Source organism: Salmo trutta, chromosome 16 (assembly GCF_901001165.1).
Source record: "Salmo trutta chromosome 16, fSalTru1.1, whole genome shotgun sequence".
In the NCBI taxonomy this organism is placed as follows: Eukaryota; Metazoa; Chordata; class Actinopteri; order Salmoniformes; family Salmonidae; genus Salmo; species Salmo trutta.
The window spans coordinates 53,915,769-53,938,691 of NC_042972.1; the positions used below are offsets into that span (position 1 = coordinate 53,915,769).

At 40.3% G+C, this 22,923-nt stretch overlaps 1 protein-coding gene across 1 annotated transcript; it reads left to right on the forward strand.

Annotated features, from left to right (window-relative positions):
- Positions 1–6,982: 6,982 nt before the first annotated feature.
- rps23 (ribosomal protein S23) lies at positions 6,983–8,643 on the forward strand. The gene is made up of 4 exons (XM_029694954.1): positions 6,983–7,077; positions 7,631–7,790; positions 7,975–8,095; positions 8,455–8,643. Exons 1-4 carry the CDS (start codon positions 7,074–7,076, stop codon positions 8,599–8,601), a joined length of 432 nt encoding a protein of 143 aa, XP_029550814.1. The 5' UTR covers positions 6,983–7,073; the 3' UTR covers positions 8,602–8,643.
- The last annotated feature ends 14,280 nt before the right edge of the window (positions 8,644–22,923 follow it).

Consider the following 22,923-nt stretch of genomic DNA (forward strand, 5'->3'; position numbering starts at 1 on the left):
AATTGGCATGCTGACTGCAGGAATGTCCACCAGAGCTGTTGCTAGAGAATTGTATGGTAATTTCTCTACCATAAGCCGCCTCCAATGTGGTTTTAGTCAATTTGACAGTACGTCCAACCGGCCTCACAACCGCAGACCACGTGAGACCAGCCATCTGTCTGAGATCAGCCACCCGGACAGCTGATGAAACTGATGAGTATTTCTGTCTGTAATAAAATTCATTCTGATTGGCTGGGCCTGGCTTTCCTGTGGGTGGGCCCCAGCCCAGTCATGTGAAATCCATGAATTAGGGCCTAATAAATGTATTTAAATTGACTGTTTTCCTTATATGAACTGTACCTCAGCAAAATCGTTAAAATTGTTGCATGTTGTGTTTATATTTTTGTTCAATATAATAGCAAATACTCGTGATATGTGTCATTTGAAAAACATTAAGGGGTGGTGGCACCTGTCAGTTTGTCACAACAGTTGTCACAATAAAATAATTATATTGCCTGCTGCTGCTTACCTCAAATAATGATCCCATTGGGTTTACTGACATCAAGCCTATGACTCCTTGAATTATGTAGCTCTATAGTTTTTTAAATTAGACAACTAATAAAGCAAGACGGCTTTTAGAGCTTGTCTTATCAAATTAGTCTAGTGATGGGCGGTCCAGTAGACTGGAACAGGCATGAGCCACTGTCACCTAGGCTACTGCTAAAAAACAATTTTAAAAGCATCTCATTTACTTCACCAGTGGTGAAGAACATGTTACTAGTTGCAGTAGAGTCTAATATTATGATAATCTGTGGTAGAGGTTTGGGATTTCACCCTTTCACACAATCATCTTGTATCAAACACAATCAAAGATTGTTTGGACTTTTCCTCTCTGTTACAATCAGTAACATCTGCATTGACCCTATCTTGCACTAACTCTATGCAAACTCACAATACGACACTCACTCACATATACCTGACCGACACTCTCACACAAAATCCCCACACACATATACACAACACACACGCATACCGACGCCACACACACACACATACTCACTCATCATATGCTGCTGCTAATCTGTTCATTATTTTACTCTTATTATTATCTATATTGAAGTCTAGTCATTTTACCCCTGCCTTTATGTACATACTTACCTCAAATACCTCGTACCCCTACAAAGTGATACGGTACTGGTACTTCTTGTGATTCTACAGAAGTGGTGCAAATTGCAGTCCCACCCCCAAAAAAACTATTTAAAAAAGCAATCAAGCCTCCAAAAATGTTTTTACATCATGATATGTTTTATTTCTGTCACACCCTGATCTGTTTCACCAGTCTTTGTGCTTGCCTCCACCCCCCTCCAGGTGTCGCCCATCTTCCATTATCCCCTGTGTATTTATACCTGTGTTCTCTGTTTGTCTGTTGCCAGTTCGTTTTGTTCGTGAAACCTACCAGCGTTTGTTCCCCTGCTCCTTTCTGTTTCTTGCTCCTGTTTCCTAGTCCTTCCCGGTTTTGACCCTTCTGCCTGCCCTGACCCTGAGCCTGCCTGCTGTTCTATACCTTTCCCCACCTCACTGGATCATTGACCCCTGCCTGCCCTGTCCCTGAGACAGCCTGCCCCTGGACCCTTTGCACCTTCTCTGGATTACTGACCCCTGCCTGCCTTTGACCTGTCTTTTGCCTGCCCCTGTATTAGAAATTAACTTTTGTTTCTTCGACACTGTCTGCCTCTGGGTCATACCTCAAATGTGATCATTTCAATACAAGGCAATAACAAACATATTGTTATATTAATATATTACAAAATAATAGTTTATACACCTATTTATATTGAGAGGTGGCTATCCCAAACCCTCACTCCTAGAATTCATGTTTGAAAATAAAGCAATTCATTATTTATTTCAATAGAATATCTTGAGGTGTTCTATTATTACATTTAAAGATAAGTCTATAATGTGCTATTCTGTACTGTACGACTTCTCTCTACTTGAGTTTCTTACAATTGAAATAAGGGCCAATGGACTCTTCATCTAGTGGTCTTGGTCTTGAGACCACTCAAGATCACACAAAGTCAGTCTTTAACTTGTCATGGTCTAAACTCACTGGATCTGGGTCTGGATCTTGGGACAAATGTCCTGGTGTAAATCTTGGTCTTGGCTTTGATCATTGGCTGATCATTCAGTTGAATATTTTTAAATGGTGGAAGCCCTCAATGACAACAATGTCTCGAGTCCTCCAATTATCTGATTGACACATGACACCGAAACCCTTGTTATTCTGCCAAAATAAAGATAGGTAAAGTGATCATTTTAACTTTTAACAACATAATTAATTAGATGCATAAGTAATTAAATCAATTATGTTTCAGATTCATACAATTAACATTGAACATTTTACAGAGAACAATAGAGATTATACAGTGCCTTAAAAGTATTTATCTTGTCACGTCCTGACCAGTAAAAGGGGTTATTTGTTATTGTAGTTTGGTCAGGGCGTGGCAGGGGGTGTTTGTTTTGTGTGTTTCGGGGTTTTGATGTATGTTCTATATTTTCTATTTCTATGCTTATTCTAGGTTATCTATTTCTATGTTGGATTTGTTTGAGGTTGGTCTCTACGTTTACATTACATTTTAGTCATTTAGCAGACGCTCTTATGCAGAGCGACTTACAGTAGTGAATGCATACATTTCATTTCATACATTTTTTTTCTTCGTACTGGCCCCCCGTGGGAATCGAACCCACAACCCTGGCGTTGCAAACACCAACACTCTAATTAGAGGCAGCTGAATCTCATTGCCTCTGATTAGAGACCATATTTAAGTGGGGGGTTTTTATCATTGTGTTTGTGGGTGGTTAATTTCTGTTTAGTTGTCTAACCTGACAGAACTGTGGGCTGTCGATTTTGTTTCTTTGTTTATAGTGTTCTCTGTTCAATAAATACAAGATGAGCACTAACCACGCTGCGCCTTGGTCTACTCCATTCAACAGCCGTTACACATCTCACTTGGCGTTTTTCCTATTTTGCTGCATTACAACCTGTAATTTAATTTATTGATTTTTAAGTGGATTTCATATAATGAACATACAAAAAATAGTCCACATTGGTGAAGTGAAAAAAAATGACTTGTTTTGAAAAATGATAAAAAACGGAAAAGTGGTACATATGTATTCACCCCCTTTGCTATGAAGCCCCTAAATAAGATCTGGTTCAACCAATTTCCTTCAGAAGTCACATAATTAGTTAAATAATTAGTCTGCAACACCACTAAGCAAGGGGCACCACTAAGCAAGCGGCACCATGAAGACCAAGGAGCTCTCCAAACAGGTCAGGGGCAAAGTTGTGGAGAAGTACAGATCAGGGTTGGGTTATAAAAAAATATCTGAAACTTTGAACATCCCACTGAGCACCATTAAATCCATTATTAAAAAATGGAAAGAATATGGCACCACAACAAACCTGCCATGAGAGGGCCGCCCACCAAAACTCGGACCAGGCAAAGATGGCATTAATCAGAGAGGCAACAAAGAGAACAAAGATAACCCTGAAGGAGCTGCAAAGCTCCACAGCGGAGATTGGAGTATCTGCCCATAGGACCACTTTAAGCCGTACACTCCACAGAGTTGAGCTTTACGGAAGAGTGGCAAGAAAAAAGCCATTGCTTAAAGAAAAAAATAAGCCAACACTTTTGGTGTTTGCCAAAAGGCATGTGGGAGACTCCCCAAACATATGGAAGAAGGTACTCTGGTCAGAGACAAAAATTGAGCTTTTTGGCCATCAAGGAAAAAACTCTATGTCTGGCACAAACCCAACACCTCTTATCATCGCCTCTCATCATCATGGTGGTGGGAGCATCATGCTGTGGGGATGTTTTTCACCGGCAGGGACTTGGAAACTGGTCAGAATTGAAGGAATGATGGATGGCGCTACATACAGGGAAATTCTTGAGGGAAACCTGTTTCAGTCTTCCAGAGATTTGAGACTGGGACGGAGGTTTACCTTCCAGCAGGACAATGACCCTAAGCATACTTCTAAAGCAACACTTGAGTGGTTTAAGGGGAAACATTTAAATGTCTTGGAATGGCCTAGTCAAAGCCCAGACCTCAATCCAATTGAGAATCTGTGGTATGAGTTAAAAATTGCTGTACACCAGCGGAACCCATCCAACTTGAAGGAGCTGGAGCAGTTTTACATTGAAGAATGGGCAATAATCTCAGTGGCTAGATGTGCCAAGTTTGTAGAGACATACCCCAAGAGACTTGCAGCTGTAAATGCTGCAAAAGGTGGCTCTACAAAGTATTGACTTTGGGGGAGTGAATAGTTATGCACGCTCAAGTTTTCCGTTTTGTGTCTTATTTCTTGTTTGTTTCACAAGAAAAAATATTTTGTATCTTCAAAGTGGTAGGCATGTTGTGTAAATCAAATGATACAAACCCCCAAAAAATACATTCTAATTCCAGGTTGTAAGGCAACAAAACAGGAAAAATGTCAAGGGGGTGAATACGTTTGCAAGCCACTGTATTTCTCCAAATAAAATGTTAAGGTTTTGAAAATCAGGTTAAGAGTCATGTCTTTACTGTTTTGTTAATTTGGTATGCAAATAATTTTTCTAAAATGTATCTGTAATAGAAGGTTATTCAAAATGATCATTTCTGTGCATGGAGGGTAATTTCTACCTTTATTGCAACTTTTTCACTGTTTCAATAGTGACAAATTTAGTGGTATGGTAAGGAATTCAGGTAAATAATATTTCAAATATGCAATACAAACAAAGTGTGTGAGTAGTATGTCTACCTGACATATGTTGGAAGACGTGTGTACTGAAATTTGGGGAAAAATAAGATACAAATGCATTATTTTCCAACCCCCAATTTGCACAAAAAAATATTATGAATGTCTCTTCAGATGGTTTGTGCTATCCGGGATCCTTAGGATATCCCTACCCTAAAGCCCTAACCTTAACCCCCCCCCCCCCCCCCCCCCCCCCCCCCTTGCTAGTTAGTGGAACCATTGGGGAGAAGCTAACTACAATTCGCTAATATACTTTCTACTGAGCACTACATTACATGATGTAAATACAAACATGAATTGTGTGATCAGCTAGTAATATTTCCCTCATAGAACTTAGAAGACAGTGGCTAGAAGTCCGTGTATGGAGTTGCTGAGTACTGCTGTTTTTCTTATTGCACCCACCTGGTGTCCCATCTCTACCAGTCCCTGATGGGGAAGAATGGACATTTTTGTATCTTTCTTTTCATATACTAACTGGCCACCAGACTACAGAAACTAAAGCAATGGAACTGAAATAATGGAATAGCAATAACTATAATGTTAGCAATGAGAATATGGCATGAGAGATATAAAAAAAAGTATTTGGCTGCTTAGATTTCATTTATATATTTTTTCCCTTAAAAAAATGAAAACAACAAATGACTGGAACTCTTGGAGCGGAAGCATTGCTCACCTAATATAAAGTCAAAGTCTCTCCACCCCATCCTCTCCCCTTTTTCTCTTCTGCCTCTCTAGTGTCTCCTCTCCCCTCCACTCTTTTGTCTCCTCAACTATTCCTTCCTTTCCACTTCCCTCAATAATTTATCTCCTTCCTTTGTGTCTGTAGATGGATAAGTTAGACCTACCCCTTATGAACTTGTAGATATGTTTGGATAGGCATAAGTATTATGATAATGGCTGATACAACCCTAACCCTTGTTTGATTGGTTAGTCTGTCGTCCTAGATTTGTTTTATCTGCTTTGTTGTTTTTTAACCATTATTTAGTGTGCTGTTTTGTATGTTAGAATGTGTTATGTATTTTTAGATGTGTGTATATGTGTTAACTGCCACTGATCTTGTTCCCAGCATCTGGGTTCTTGTGTTTTTCTCCTAAGCCTTCTGTTCTGTGAGAGACAAACCACACCACAAAGATAACTTTTTCTTTGTCAGAGGCCATATTGTAGAATGGGAATGTTAAATGTCCCGTAGATAATCATAGATTAAGAGTTACCTTTCTAACAGAACACAGAGGGTGCTCTTTAATGGAAGCCTCTCCAACATAATCCAGGTAGAATCAGGAATTCCCCAGGGCAGCTGTCTAGGCCCCTTACTTTTTTCAAACTATACTAATGACATGCCACTGGCTTTGTGTAAAGCCAGTATGTCTATGTATGCGGATAACTCAACACTAAACACGTCAGCTACTACAGCGACTGAAATGACTGCAACATGTTTGTTTTTTAAAACAGAACAATTATTTAAGTCAGTTAAGAACAAATTCTTATTTACAATGACGGCCTACACTGGCCAAACCGGGACGACGCTGGGCCAATTGTGCGCCACCCTATGGGACTCCCAATCACGGCCGGTTGTGATACAGCATAGATTCGAACCAGGCTGTAGTGATGCCTCAAGCACTGAGATGCGGTGCCTTAGACATATTAGATTTTGCGTTGTAGATATGTGGTGGTGGAGTATTGGCCTGAGTGCACACACTTAATGCGTTGTGAAATATGTTGAGAATGTATTGTAATGTTTTTAAATTGTTTAATTTACTTAATTTTGCTGGACCCCAGGAAGAGCAGCTGCTGCCAAGGGGATCCATAATAAATACAAATACAAAATACAAATAGAAAACAATCTTTATTTTGATAGTATTCTTGAATAATCTCATTGTCTACCGTATGGGCTGGTTTCCCGGACTCATATTACACCTAGTCCTGGACAAAAAAAGCATGCTCAATATAAAATAATTTATTTGTCCAGGACTAGGCTTAAAACAGGAGAGGACATAAAAGGAGAGGAAGAGGGTGAGATGGAGTATACAGTATGGGCCAAGCACGTCGTAGAAAAATACAAAAGAAGGGGGTTAGTGGGAGCATGCAGATAAAACAGATAAAACCCAGTACACCAGATGAGACAAGCTGACCATGGCCCCATGGCAAATAAACACTTAAAATTGAGATATATTTAAATTGCATTTTGAAAAAGACCTAGCTCAAACAGGCACTTTATTAGCCACCTCTGGGGTCCTGAGAAGAGACATTGCCGCGGAGGAGTCTGGGATTCCTTCTTTCTAGCCTGGGCTCGTAATCTGCAAACATGGGTACGATCATTTTCCCTTTATAACGGAACGATTACAAGATATAGTCATATTCCTTACATTGATATGGAATAAGAATGTCCTCTTACCAACTTTCAGTATAATCGTGGAAAAACGGGCTGTATTTGTAGGCATATATTCCCAGTTTTACGGACAAATAGCGCGATTTTCGCAACGTGGAGAAGGCCAGTAGCATGGCATGGTGTTCGGCAAGCGCTTTCCCTTTGCCTTAAGTTTCAGTCACCAAGCATTTACGAAGCCTGCTGGCTAGTTACTGAATGTTGGTTACAAAGTGATAGAAAAACAAGTGTTCACCAGCGAACTGCATTAATCTGGCTAACTGCCGAAAATATTTAGCAATGAACTAGCTAAATTGTTAGCTGCTGGATTGTCCGCACTTAACGTTAGTCATATGCATTAAGCTACTGTAGCTCGTTGTCTATTCTAGCTAACGTTAGCCAGGTTCTCTAGACTCCATTTGTATGTGTCGACCTATGTTTTGTTAGTCGACTTTGATTCACGCCATGATTTTAAGTTTACCGTTCTATTTCCCCAGGAAAGTGTCGCGGTCTGCGTACAGCCAGGAAGCTGCGTAACCATCGTCGTGAACAGAGATGGCATGATAAACAGTACAAGAAGGCCCATCTCGGCACTGCACTGAAGGCTAACCCCTTCGGAGGCGCTTCCCACGCCAAGGGAATCGTACTTGAGAAAGTGTAAGTAGTTAGCTAACGTTGCATCACAACACCCCTAATTAGTGTTCACTAATAACCATGCAAACTTAAATCCAGTGAAATCTATGTGAATGCTGTATGCTCAACTATGTACAGTGCACTGAATGCCATCTTTCATATACTGTCAGTCTGAAGTGTCAACTCCTCTCCCCAATTCTTCTTACAGAGGTGTTGAAGCTAAGCAGCCCAACTCTGCCATTAGGAAGTGTGTCAGGGTCCAACTCATCAAGAATGGCAAGAAGATCACTGCTTTCGTTCCAAATGATGGTTGCTTGAATTTCATTGAGGTAAGAGTCAAACCCAACATTGCATCCATCTTACCAAAGAACAGTGTACCTGTAACTATTTGTAGGATGTTGTGGATTGCCTCATATTCGGAATAAGCAGAGATTGATACATTCCTGGAAAATTAGCTAACTTGCCAGATATTTTAGGATCTGACAGACATAGTTGGGTAGCCATATAAACCAATATCTTATGCTCTGCCTGATATCCACTACAATGACAAATGTAGGACTCCCCCATAAGTAATCTAAGAATATGCAGGTGGTGTGTTCAGGGACAATAATTTTGATATTCAAAGTTGACTGTTGGATATTGTCTGGTGTTGTCCTGCGCATTTAGTTTGTTTCCTTTGGTCTTTCAGGAAAACGACGAGGTTCTGGTGGCAGGATTCGGTCGTAAGGGACATGCCGTCGGTGATATCCCCGGTGTCCGTTTCAAGGTGGTCAAAGTGGCTAACGTCTCCCTGCTGGCCCTTTACAAAGGCAAGAAGGAGAGACCCAGATCTTAAACAGTTCTTACTGTGAAATCAATAAATTATGTTTTCACAATTTGTCGGTTTGTTGTGCTTTTTGTTTCCCCCCATATATTATATATATTTTAGTTTAGTTGCAGGGATGGGTAACTGATCCTAAGGGCTGTATGTATGGTGTTTTTTTGTATTTTTTTCCCAAATCAGCGTCTTCTTTAGACCTGGGATACATACCACTTGTTCACTTGAAAGAACTGGCGGTGACACTCCCCAGAGGACTTAAGTTGCCCATCCTTGTACCAGTTTTGTTTGAGCGGCTTCTCTGATTCACTTGTACATGTCCAAGTTGATGGAAAATGTTTTTCGTTTGAAGAACAACTAGCTAATGGTTTTAGGATTTAGGTTGTTAGAAAGCGTTTCTCTTGGCTCTTATGTGTAGCGTTGGATCATGCCAGATTGCTTTGTGTGGGTTCAGGCATTTGCTGCTACACTCATGCTCCATTTGACGTTTTATTTATAGCTTTTCAGGAGGGTTTGACATCGTTTGGTGTCTTGGTTGTTCATAGAACAGATGCATTTTATATTCAGTCAAGTTGTCATGTACCCCCTCAGGTAATTTGATGTGCAGTCTCATTTTGATTTCATGCCGTGCAGTCATCTGGAATTCAGGCATGGCTGCCACAGACGGCTGCCAATTTACCTATTGTGCGTTTCTGTGTATGATGAGCCAGATGCCTTTTTTTGATTTTGCTCAACCGTGACTTATATCCCCTTTCCGCACAAACTTGCCAGTTCCTAATTTAGCCACACCTGTCTACATTTATTATAATTTCTGCCATTTTTAGCTAGGATAAAAGCCTTCCATCAACTGATTGTGATCTTAGTTTTGTGGCGAAGTGCTATAGCAAATATGATTTTAAAGTTGGGAGCATATTGCATTGGGTGGAACCTTGCACTTTGAGGTTTGTTGAGCTCATAGGACCAGACCATTGAATATGGCAAAGGGGATCTTAGGACATTTTACACAATCATACAAATCCCATCTGTTCCTGCATGTAACAACCTCTCCTTTCATCCAAAATATTCATAAGATTACATTTTGATGTGTAATGCAATGACTTGTCTGGACATTATACATTAAGGAGACATGTAGTGTTATCCTGAATGACAAATTAATTGGTATTGGGGTGGAAGAGGATTTGCTGCAGATTAGGGAAGTGACATGGTTGGGAAAATAGACAGGATATGGACAGTTTGAATCAAATGGATCACCCAGACAAGTGGTCTGCTGCTAGAATGACAAATGAAGAAATGCTGTCAGTTCTTTTAGTACTTGGCAACGACCATTGCTGTTGGCCACAGACAACAAACGTGCTGTCAGATGGTTTTGATCTGTCATGACAATCGGTACTGTACTTTTTAGACTGATGACTGTTTTGACATTGCCACCTAGTGGAGTTGCTGCCCGATATATGGATTCCCTTAACTCAAACCCTCGTTTTGGCATGAATCTCTGCTCTCAGTGGTCAAACCAAGTAACATTGAATTACGGACAAAAACTGATACACTAACACATTTCAATATGTGATGGTCATATTTTGTGTTAATCATTCAAGCACAACTTGGCTGCTGTACATCCACTTAACCAATGCTTCTTGTAAGCCTATACTTCCTCCTTCAGAGGAGGCAGCGAGGATGATATTGAATTGAATCACTTCAGAGGTGGTGTCTGGTGAGTGTTGAGAGATGGGTGATAGTGACAGGAACCCAGCAGCCACAGCCTGTGCAGGGCAGCAACCCATCCATCCTCTCCACAGGCCACAGCATTGTGACCAGACAACTGGAATGTCATAAGGAAACAGTTGATGATAGTAACACGCCCAGGGTGATGCTGTGTTTGAGTAATGATGGACAGGCACTTCTCATTACACTGGACATGTTCACATAAGTAAGGGTGGTGATTCAATGGTCTTATTTACAACAATGCACACAGAATACACTGAGAAGGTATTGCATGTATTATTTCCACTTTCAAAACTGTTCAATTGTGACTCTAAAAGGAATGTTCATGCGCTTTCTTATTCACTTTCTCCAGTCTATGATCCTTTTAGCATGAATTCAGTCATAAAGGTACATCTGTTTGTGCCTGTCAATTGCAACATGGTAAAATGCAGGAGCAGGGAAAGTGTCAGTGAGTGTCGTTCAGTGTGCCAGAGGTAAAGAGTAGTAACCCTGGTCGCTGGTTTGTTTCATGATCAGGGCTCAGTTTCCCAAAAGTTCTTAAGGTTAAGTTCATCGTTAGAACCTTCGTAGGAGCATCGTTAAAGCTCAGAGCTGTTTCCTAAAACCGTCGTTATTAACGTCACACTTGAAATCGTTAGGAATTTAACTCCTGTATGGAACGATTTTAGTGCCAACAGAAATTGTATTTGCATTTTATGTTTAATTTGTGTATTAGGATATTGCATTTAATGTTTTTGAATGTTTAATGCAAAAATGTAATCATTGAATTAATAAATGGAACTTGTATTTCATGATTTGAAACTGAATTGAATGAATGTGGTTTCATTATGGTAGATATTGCATTCATTGTTTGTGTATCAAACCATCATTTCAAAGTTTAATATATTTAAATGTCTCAGATGCATTCAGATTCAGTTTTCAAATTCAGCTCACTGAATTCAGATTCAAAACCAACATCTGAGTACTTTTCCAGACTGGGAACCTAGAGGAGAACAGATAAAAACAAAAGCTCTCTGTGGTAAACAGAAGCTTCTGGAAGTTTCTGAAGCCAATGTGGCATGTTGAATTTATTTTCTTCCTATGAATTTGGCTCTAGTGTTTGAACCACTTTTGCTATAAGCTATTGACCCCATTCCTAAAAGCTAATATACTCTGGAACATGGACTTGCTTTCTGTTCTATGATTATCACAGGCTGCATTAGTAGAGAGTGTCACAAAATTTGACCCACAAGAATATATACTGAATTTAAAAAATATAAACACAACAATTTCAAACATTTTACTGAGTTACAGTTCATATAAGGAAATCAGTCAATTGAAATAAATTAATTACAAATAAAGAAACCGGCAAAGTTTCTGTTTACCGCAGTGATTATGTTCTCCTAATTTCCTTGCTGGCAGGCAATGGATGTTGACTGGTTTTGAATCTGAATTTAGAGAACTGAATATATCCAACATTGATAAACTTGAAATTATGGTTTATAAACTTGATACTCATACAATGAATGCAATATCTACCATATTGAAACTGAATATGTAAATATTGAACTTGAATATTAAATGAAATGGATAATTTGATAATTTGTTTAGGATTCCGTTTTTTTTAATTCAAAAATATAACATTCAAATTCAATATCCTAATACAAATGTAAAATTATGGAATTCAAATACTATTTCTGTTGGCACTGAGATCGCTCCTAATTAACGCCTGCCTCAGACCACTCGTAGAACAGCTAAGTGTGCCGTTAGATGCTTTTTTGTGCCCTCCAGCGTCACTTTATACACAGATGATCTCTGCTAAACATAAAATCACAAGGTTTATCTGTCTTTATGTGGCCGCTGATAACGTCAGAACAAAGTTCTACAAATACAAAGTTGCCAACGTTTTTGCAATTGATACAGACAAGCGATGTATAAAAATATGCTTAAAAATGAAAACAGAGATGGCTGCATTGAAATATAAACAGTAGGCTATCGGCCCATTTCAATCATATTGGTACATTTCATGTTCAATCAATTGAGTTCTATTTTGCTACTTGTAGGCTATTGTCTGTAATGTGTCTCAACATTTTTCATGATATGTAGCCTAATGTGCGCAATGATGTGCCAAATCGGTGATTCAGTGCATTTTCATTGGGTAAGCGTTATAATAAGCTGCCTCAATATTTGCAGCCATAGGTAGTAATATCTCCAGCAGTTGTGAAATAATTCTTAAGTCAAGGAAATATTGAATGGTATGGAAGTCCAGAGAGGACAAATTATATTTAAAAAAAAAAAATAGATTGCTACTCTCAGGTACATTTCATGCTAGCATCGTGCTTGGAGCTCATTATCAGTTTATACGTTAGAATGTCAGCCAGCTAAATACCTTGAGCTAAGAGCTGGTGGGACATTTAAGCCCTAAACAATGCCTGACAGGCAATTTCCACCCAGGCCGTATGCCACCCCCAAGACCACAGCCAATCGCATGCAAGCAACAACGCAGCTAACTGGGCTAGTCTTGTGAGCTAGCTAGCTATCTAGCTTTTTATCTATGCTGGTTGTTAGCTTGCATAACTGATATGTGTATAATTGTAAGGGACACGTCATGTTTTATGGATAATATTTACATTTACAGAGTGGGTGAGCTCCATTCCTGACAAGCTGATCAGATTAAACATTTTGCCTCAGAGCTTGATCAGATTCAATAGCAGCCTAAGAGGTTGATAAATCAGGATGATGCCTTGTAGGCTGTTTTATAGGTAAAGCACATTGCAGACAGATTAGCAGTCAGTGCATTATGTATATGATCAAGAGTGGGTGTGCTCTATTCATGCCAGGCTGATCAGATTCAAAAGCAGCTTCAGTGGCTGATAAGTCAGAATGCTGTATTGTAGGCTGTCTGCAAGGAGCCTTACACATGAAAGAGCCTACAAGGCAGCTTCTTGGCTTATCAGCTTCTGAGGCTGAAATTTAAACTGATCTGCCTGTCACCCATTGTAAATGTCAATATTATCGACAAAACATGTAGTGTCCCTTATAATTATACACATGAGTTATGCAAGCTGACAACCATCATAGATAACAATCTAGCTTGCTAGCAAGACTAAGTAGCCAACTAGCTAGCTCACAAGACTTGCCAACTTACTCTCTTGTTCCTTGCATGCGATTGGCTGTGGTCTTGGGTACGGCACGCAGCCTGGGAGACAGTGCATGTTCAGGGCTTAAATGCCCCATGAGCGCATTGCGATTAACGAAGGGCCCCTTGATGAGGTAGGTGGTTATTTTAGGGCTCCCGAGTGGCGCAGCGGTCTAAGGCACTGTATCTCAGTGCTAGAGGTGTCACTACAGACCCTGGTTTGATTCCAGGCTGTATCACAACTGGCTGTGATTGGGAGTCCCATAGGGCAGAATACGTCATCCGGGTTTTCCCAGGGTAGGCCATCATTGTAAATAAGAATTTGTTCTTAACTGACTTGCCTAGTTAATAAATAAAGGTTAAATAAAAAATGGTAAAAATTATCGTATAAATGAAAGATGCATGGTATTTTTGTTGTTCTCGTGATCTCAATAAAACTTTCATGTCGTGATCGTGATCTCAAAGTAATGAGGGAATCGTTTTTTTATTATTCGTATGTCCTCTCTGGACTTCCCTAGAAGGAGAAAGCTGATTGAAGAGCAGCACTCCCTTTCTTTAGATCCTATCAGTATCGACACATGCTGAAACGATGCACTTAGCGATCGTTAATTCTCTCTGCATGTTTTGGGAAAGGTATGTTACATCTTCGGACATGGTAGGAAAGAAGCATGTTAAAACACTGGTAAGCCTAAGTTCCATCACTATCGGGAAACCGGGCCCAGGTATTTATAGCAGGGGAGGTATAAATAGAAGTGGCGACGTGTCATTCATGACTGAAATCGACCGGCCGGCCCACCACAAGGAGTTGGTAGAGCATGATAAGACAAGGATAACCTGTTTTGAGGCTAACCTCTTTAGCTTAAAAAATATAAATTCTGTTTTGCCTGTTATTTTGGCATTAATACGTGTCACATATTAGTTTCCCAAACAATGTACATTTTTTTACAACTCATTGAGTTCATAAAGCCGCATACAAACATGGTCTCTTTTTTGCTTTCTTGAGTAAGGCAGCTCCAAAATGCAGGTGTTTCAGCCTAGTTCAGTGCTTTCTGTGGTGGTGGGGCAGCCAGCGGAAAATACGGAGCGCAGGGGTTGGTAATGTTCTCTAGTTGCGCTGTGATTGGCTCAGTGTTCTGTCACTCATGGGGACACTACGTCACTGCAAAATCTACGGGTAGAGCAAAGAAATTCAAGCCCCTTGGGTGCTGCCATAGACTTACATTAGAAGTGTCCATCCAAGAAGGCTCAAGGGGGCCAGAAAAGTTTGAATACATTGGCAATGCTGTCAATCCAGGATGAATTCAGCCACATTCAAAAAACTGGAAACTCGGATATGGGGAATCTCAGACTTTAGTGAGTTCAAGACAACTGGGAACTTGGAAGTATCCATCCAAGAAGTCTCAAGGTAATTTGCCACAGGTAAAATTACATCAAATCACGTTATATCTACCTTAGCTTTGATTGAATTGATCATGCCAACATCATTCTTTCAAAATCTTAGCTAGCAAGCTAGACAAGTCAACATAACTGCATCGAGTCGACAATCTACTGGCAAATCCTTGTCATATGAAGAGAAATTATAGATAAAACGTATCGGTGCTCATCGGCCATTGGACATAAACATTACACAACAAGTTTGAAATCGCAAATTCAACAATGAGTGCTTGGGCGCGACTGCAGCCTTGGGTTCGATCCAAGGCTGTGTCACAGCCGGCCGTGACCGGGAGACCCATGGCCCAGCGCAATTGGCCCAGCGTCGTCCGGGTTAGGGGAGGGTTTGGCCGGCCGGGATGTCCTTGTCTCATCGTGCTCTAGGGACTCCTTCTGGCGGGCCGGTCGGTGGACTTCGGTCGTCAGTTTGACAGTGTTTCCTCCGACACATTGGTGCGGCTGGCTTCCGGGTTAAGCGAGTAGTGTATCAAGAAGCAGTGCGGCTTGGCTCTCGACCTTCGGCGAGTCCGTAGGGAAATTGCAGCAATGAGACAAGATCGGAACTACCAATTGGATATCACGAGAAAGGGTGTAACGCCATGGGCCAGAAAAGTTTGAATACATTGGCAATGCTGTCAATCCAGGATGACTTCTGCCACATTAAAAAAAACTGGAAACTCGGATATGGGAAATCTCAGACTTCAGTGAGTTCAAGACAACTGGGAACTTGGATAAAAGTAGCTCCGACTGGGAAAATATTTTTGAATAATAATTTAGATTTTGGGCCTCTTTCGCTACAAGCTTGGAAAACCTGTATTTGGGGAGTTTCTCTCATTCTTCTCTGCAGATCCTCTCAAGCTCTGTCAGGTTAGATGGGGAGCATTGCTTCACAGCTATTTTCAGGTCTCTCCAGAGATGCTCGATCAGGTTCAAGTCCGGGCTCTGGCTGGGCCGCTCAAGGACATTCAAAGACTTGTCCTGAAGCCACTCCTGCGTCGTCTTGGCTGTGTGCTTAGGGTTGTTGTCCTGCTGGAAGGTGAACCTTCGCCCAAGTCTGAGGTCCTGAGTGCTCTGGAGTAGGTTTACTTCAAGGATCTCCCTGTACTTTTCTCCGTTCATCTTTGCCTTGTTCCTGACTAATCTCCCAGTCCCTGCAGCTGAAAAACATCCCCACAGCATGATGCTTCCACCATGCTTCACCATAGGGATGGTGCCAGGTTTCCTCCAGACGTGGCGCTTGGCATTCAGGCCAAAGAGTTCAATCTTGGTTTCATCAGACCAGAGAATCTTGTTTCTCATGGTCTGAGAGTCTTTAGGTCCCTTTTGGCAAACTCCAAGCTGGCTGTCATGTGCCTTTTACTGAGGAGTGGCTTCTGGAAGAGTCTAGGACGAGTCTTAGTGGTTCCAAACTTCTTCCATGATGGAGGCCACTGTGTTCTTGGGGATCTTCAATGCTGCAGACATTCTTTGGTACCCTTCCTCAGATCTGTGCCTTGACACAGTCCTGTCTTGGAGCTCTACACACAATTCCTTCAACCTCATGGCTTGGTTTTTGCTCTGACATGCACTGTCAACTGTGGGACCTTATATAGACAGGTGTGAGCCTTTCCAAATCATGTCCAAACAATTAAATGTACCACAGGTGGACTCCAATCAAGTTGTAGAAACATCTCAAGGATGGTCAATGGAAACAGGATGCACCTGAGCTCAATTTCGAGTCTCATCGCATAGGGTCTGAATACTTATGTAAATAAGGTATTTCATTTTTTTTTCTCCCAAAAATGTATAAAAACCTGTTTTTGCTTTGTCATTATAGGGTATTGTTTGTAGATTTCTGAGGATTTTTTTTCATTTATAACAAATTTTAGAAAAAGACTGTAATGTAACAAAATGTGGAAAAGTAAAGGGGTCTGAATACTTTCCGAAGGCACTGTATATTATTTGAATGTTTTGTATATTTAAGTATACTTTAGTATACTTGTAATATATTAAAATATACTTTTTTTTCCCTCGCTTGGGCAGATATATGGCTCATTACAATCTCAGAGATCTACAGACAATTCATTGGACTTCATGGTATAGTTTCTGCTCTTACATGCACTTCTTCGGTGGAGTTTAACCTGCGTTTGGCATCCAATATGTTGCATTAGCGCCACCAACTGAACTATAGTATAAATCCATTACACTTTGTGATACAAAATGGGAAAATGGAAAAACTAAATTTAAATATTTCATTACCCTACCAACTAACCCTACACTCATTAAAACCTGCTAACCTTTTCCACTACTTTAATCCTACCCCATGCCAATGACCTGAGAGGACGGGACATTACCCCTTAACACATCTTGTAACTCTTCTGAAGTCAAATCTCTTCACCCAAGTACTTTTCTGAAGCTGCCACCACAACATCTATTTTCTGTGACGCACGTTCCATCTCTGCGGTACAGTTGATAACCATTGCTATGAAAGCTAAGAAGCCAACCTTACTGAAACATATCACTCATTGGCCTAACCCTCTGTTCTGGCACAGATCTCCTATTCAGAAGGATCCTCTCAGAATCCCTCACCTTTGATCCACCCTCCTCTACTTTCTTCACTGCCTCAGCATACGACATCTTCTGCACTACTCTGACCCTGGCCACCTCAACCTGCCCCTCTCACACCGGACACCTCCGATCCCCAGCAACATGGGCACCCCTACAGTGAACACACACAACTTTCCCCACCAAAACTACACATTCCTCTGTCCCATGTCCTCCTGCACACTTCCCGCATCTTGAAATCTCCCTCCTACACACTGCTGCCCATAAACCTATAACACCGCAGTGTATTCGGCACAAAAGCTCTAACAGAATAACTCATCTATCCTAACATTACTTTGTCAGGTAAAGAACAGACTAACATTACTTTGTCAGGTAAAGAACAGACTGCCCAAAGCAGCTATAGCCTTTAACATATTCTTACCTCTTTGTTGATTGATATCCATTGAATTTTAAAAGGGAGAAAGTGTCAAACAACACAGCCATTTGCACAAATATGAAAAGGTAGATGGTATCATCATAAAACTATGAATTTAGATCATATAAAAAATGTAACAATGTCCTCAGTTTAACAGCACCTGCTGTTGTCTCAAATTCAAATTTTAGACGAGCATCCATAGTTTTGGGATAGTTTGACATATACTAAGCCATTCCCCACACAGGACTTCTATTTATATCTTTTTTTATTATTTCCACAGCGCGACAGCATAGTCCGCACAGAGCCTGATTGGCTGACTATCCTTAGTTGTTCAAAATGGCTGATGTGGCTTTTGCTATGAGGACAAAAAGGACAGCTTTGCAGAAAAACTAGCAGTTGTTCAATCTTCCCGGGGTAACAATTCGGAGCACAATGCATTTCTCATCCCGAGATTAAGGTACGTTTTCCAAGCCACATCTAGTGCTGGCCCCGTGATGTCTTGAGCTACTCAGTCATGCTGTCCGCCCCAGTGCAGTTCAGTGTTAACAAGCATTACAGTAGGGTAAGAATCGTCTGGCAAGCTTTACCCTTATGAACCTTCAGATGCATTTTAGATATAGACAGAAACGATTTTTTGGTGCATGTATGACCTGATTAAATCATGTTGATGTGCTCCTGAGATGTTTTTATACAGTACTTCTCCAGATGTGGTAATCTGTGCAGATTATGTGACTTTTTCTTCCACAGTCAAAGTATGTCAAGACCTTCTCTGCCATAAGAAAGGGCGAGTATTAAATAGGCCTACTAGTCCAGCAGATAAGAACCAAATAAACCTAAGATCATGCATTTTATAATAAGATTATCAAACTTGGTACACTCATATATTTTTATGATTTGAGGCAGTCTGGGAAGCCTGTAAGTCAACCAGGGTGGCCATTTTAATAAAATGGCCGCCATTTGTATTTTCATTTATTAGGGATCCCCATTAGCTGCTGCCAAGGCAGCAGCTACTCTTCCTGGGAGCCAAACACATTAAGGCACTTACATTTCATATAAAACAAAAGTATCACGTTTTAGGGAAGACCCAGATGCAGACAGTGTCGAAGTAACAAAAGTTTATTACAAGAACAGGGGGCAGGCAAAACAACAGGTCAAGGGCAGGCAGAGGTCAGTAATCCAGATTATAGTTCAAAAGCTACTGAACAACAGGCAGCCTCAGGGTCAGGGCTGACAGAATGGTCAAAACTGGAAAAACTAGAAAACAGGAACTATAGAAAAGACAGGATCAAGGGGAAAAACGCTGGTAGGCTTGATGAACAAAACGAACTGGAAACAGACAAACAGAGAACACTGGTATAAGTACACAGGGGATAATGAGAGGAGATGGGAGAAACCTGGTGGGGGTGGAGACAAGCATGAAGACAGGTGAAATAGATCAGGGTGTGACAAAAAGATAAAACAGTACATCATATAACATTATTACCACCCTACATATATACAATACAACATGTATTGTGTATATATAGGCTTTACTCAAAGCCAGTGGCTTGTCGATAGTAAAGATTGAAAAAAGTAAGGGGCCTAAACAGCTGCCATGGGGAATTCCTGATTCTACCTGGATTATGTTGAAGAGGCTTCCATTAACCTTTTTAAGCGTAAGTTCTAAATATTAATAACAACCCTTACAGCGTGAGTTCTTTTTGCACGCGGTACAAGAATTATATGCTGCTGTTCTAGAATTTGATTGCTGCATTTTGCTGCTGTTCTCTGCACCCCTCATTGTATCAATACCACAATGTCTGCTTCATGAGGCTTTATAAAACATTCTTCCTATAGTAGTAGCAGTGAGTATCTATAGTATTATTGATAATTGTATAATTATTATCTGTAAGAGGCTTTGGCATTAATCTGTCTGCATGTGTGGCTGCGTGTGTGAAATAGGGCGGTACAATAGTGGCATACAAAAAGTGAGAGCGGGGTATGAACATGTATTACATATGCCGACCATGGCTAAGGCCGGGAAAGGCTGGCATCCTAAATACTATTTCTTCATTTTGATTTTTTTTTTTCATTTATCACCACTGGACGTGTAGCCTACAGATGCCTGACTCGTCACCAAGCAAGGAAGATTTCTCATCAAATGCGGTGAGCATTATGGCTTGGATAGGTTTTAGCCTGGTCGAGGCGGAGGATAATGAGAACAGGGTGGTGGACAAAGTCCTGTAAGCAACAAAGTGAGGTAGCTGTGCGTGCAATCAGACTGACTGGTGTGCATGTGTAATCAACTATATTCTGTGCAGAGACTGTGGCATGAGTAAAGCGAGGTTGTAGATATAATTGGTTATCAAATACTATGGAGCTACACAGGATTATCTAGGTTTATAATTTGGCGCCATCTACAGGCTGAATGTTACGTTGGTGGACCAGTTATCGCTCTCCTTCCAAAACGTGGTTACATATATATAAACTTCAAGTATTACTAACTATACAGTATATTCCTAGGAAAAGTCTTTGTAAATTAACAAACCAAATCGTACTCTTCGGACTACAGATTAGGCTAAATTTGTTGGCTAGGGAAAATATTATTTGATTGAAATAATCAAATCATATTTTCCCTAGCCAACAGCCATTTGGCCAAATGATAAAACATAATTGCTAGAATGCATAAGAAATCAAGTAATAACAAAAGTTGATTACATACTTTTCTTTTTCATTTCAGAAATGTAGCCCAGGAGTCCATTTCCAGGGGTATTATTTTTATTCAGCTTATAAACTTCTCCTGTGTCTGCCTCTCATTTATTGATAAATCCCCCATCATAGTAATATTTCCTCCATCATATCCCCCCACGATACCTTCCCCCATTTCCAGCACTCATGCACCTGAAATGACCCCCCCCCCAGATTTGTAATATGCTGAAAAGTGGCCAAACTAAATTGATATTTTCTGGGCAATGGGCGGAGCCATCTTTGACTTTGTTTATTTGCCTCTTATGTTGGTTCAAAACAACTGGGAACTCTGAAAAATACAAGGTAAATTCATGACATCAGTGATCTTCAGGTCGGAAAGTTGGAGGTATAGAAAGAGCCCAGAGTTGGAATTCCGAATTGGATTACTGTTCAAATCAATGTTTCCCAGTCTGAACTCATTTTTTTCCAGAGATCACAGTTGTTTTGAAATCACTGAAGTTGGAGATTTCCGAGTTTCCAGTTGTTTTGAATGCGGCATTACATTAGTCCCTTTACATTAGTCCCTTGTGCTCACCAGATATGTGGTATATTTTAACTGTAAAATCATTCCAAAGTCAAAATGACTTTTTAATGTTATCTACCCACTAAATAAAACCCACAGATATTATAGACAATAATTCTGATCATAAAGTACTTTTAAGATCTTCATGGGGGTCATATTGAGGTCATTTTGACCATAATCCAGCGGCTACACAATTTTTGGGGGGAACTTTGTGATAGAGCATCACATTTCACACACAACTAGGGCATGTCGAAAGATGTATATTTGGCTTTTGTGTCATTGCAGATTTTGTCCATTACCACCCTGGTGGCCATTTGGGGTTTCCACTAAATAGCACAGCCACAAAGTCAAAATGAATGAAAACAAAGATTATCTTTTTGGTCTTCATTTAAGGTTAGGGTTAGGCGTAAGGTTAGCAGTGTGGTTAAGGTTAGAGTTACATGCTGACCACACCAGCTGCGTTGCGTGCGCGAGCATTGAAAATAAATGTACACATACATGTTATTCAATAATTTCATCCAAACTGCTCATGCGCGTTAACAAGCGCTGCAAGTCCCGTATCTCCCATCTCCTCATTGGTTTTTAGGAGCATATACCAACGTGGGTGATTGAAAGATGAATGAGGTCCACACTCCAGTCCAGTTGGTTGCAGTAATGCAACTTAGAGTTGATTGCAAACAGCCATATAAAATCCACAGAAGAATAAGACTGAACAAGGAGAGATTGCTAGAAACTAACTGTTTTCCCTTTTATTTGTAGATTAATTGTTGGAGTAGAGAACACATTTTGTGTGACAAAATGGGTTGATATTCTACAAAGATCCAGCAAAAAAAGGACCTTGTACATTTCAGGTAAAATAACAACCCAATGTTTATATTGCAGGACAAGTTAGCTAGCAACTGCGAGCTTGCTAGCTAAATGTCCATGAATGTTTTAAATGTGTTTCGACCTGTCTGGTGTGGATGGACAAAATCAACATGCGCGCGATGTTGCACTCATGTGGCCGGTGTACTCAGCATGTTGGGTTTAAAATTACATTTTAAGAAGATACATTTTAGAAATAGGCAGGGTTTATAACATTGTGGCTATGGTAACTAGTGACAACCACTGTATGGGGACATATTGGACAGGATTCCAATGGCCATATCTCTCTCTGTGCAGCAAACACTGGACAAGCCAGAAGCTTCACAGATTAAAATTATTTTAAAGCAGATTGACAAACCTCTAAAGTTGATTTCAAAATTGTATAAAGGGTTGATAGAGGCTTTTCCCGATGACACAAAACATGTAAAACAAAAAATGTGAGGAAGAACTGGGAGACACTACTGATGATAATGAATGGATACAGTATTCAGACAATTTAACTTTTTCCACATTTTGTTACGTTATAGCCTTACTCTAAAATAGATTAAATAAATATTGTTCCTCCTCAATCTACACACAATACCCCATAATGACGAAGTTAAAACAGGTTTTTATAAATGTTTGCAAATGTATTAAAAATAAAAAACAGAAATACCTTATTTACATAAGTATTCAGACCCTTTGCAATGAGACTCTAAATTGAGCTCAGGTACATCCTGTTTCCATTGATCATCCTTGAGATGTTTCTACAACTTGATTGGAGTCTACCTGTTGTAAATTCAATTCATTGGACATGATTTGGAAAGGCACACACCTGTCTATATAAGGTCCCACAGTTGACAGTGCATGTCAGAGAAAAAAACAAGCCACAGGCAGGGGCGAAAATCTGATATCAACTTTGGAGGGGACAATTACATGAAATTTTCTCAAGAGCAATTCCTGAGGAGGACACCAAAAGTAGTGCTGTAACACATAGCCTACATTGTAATATGGTAA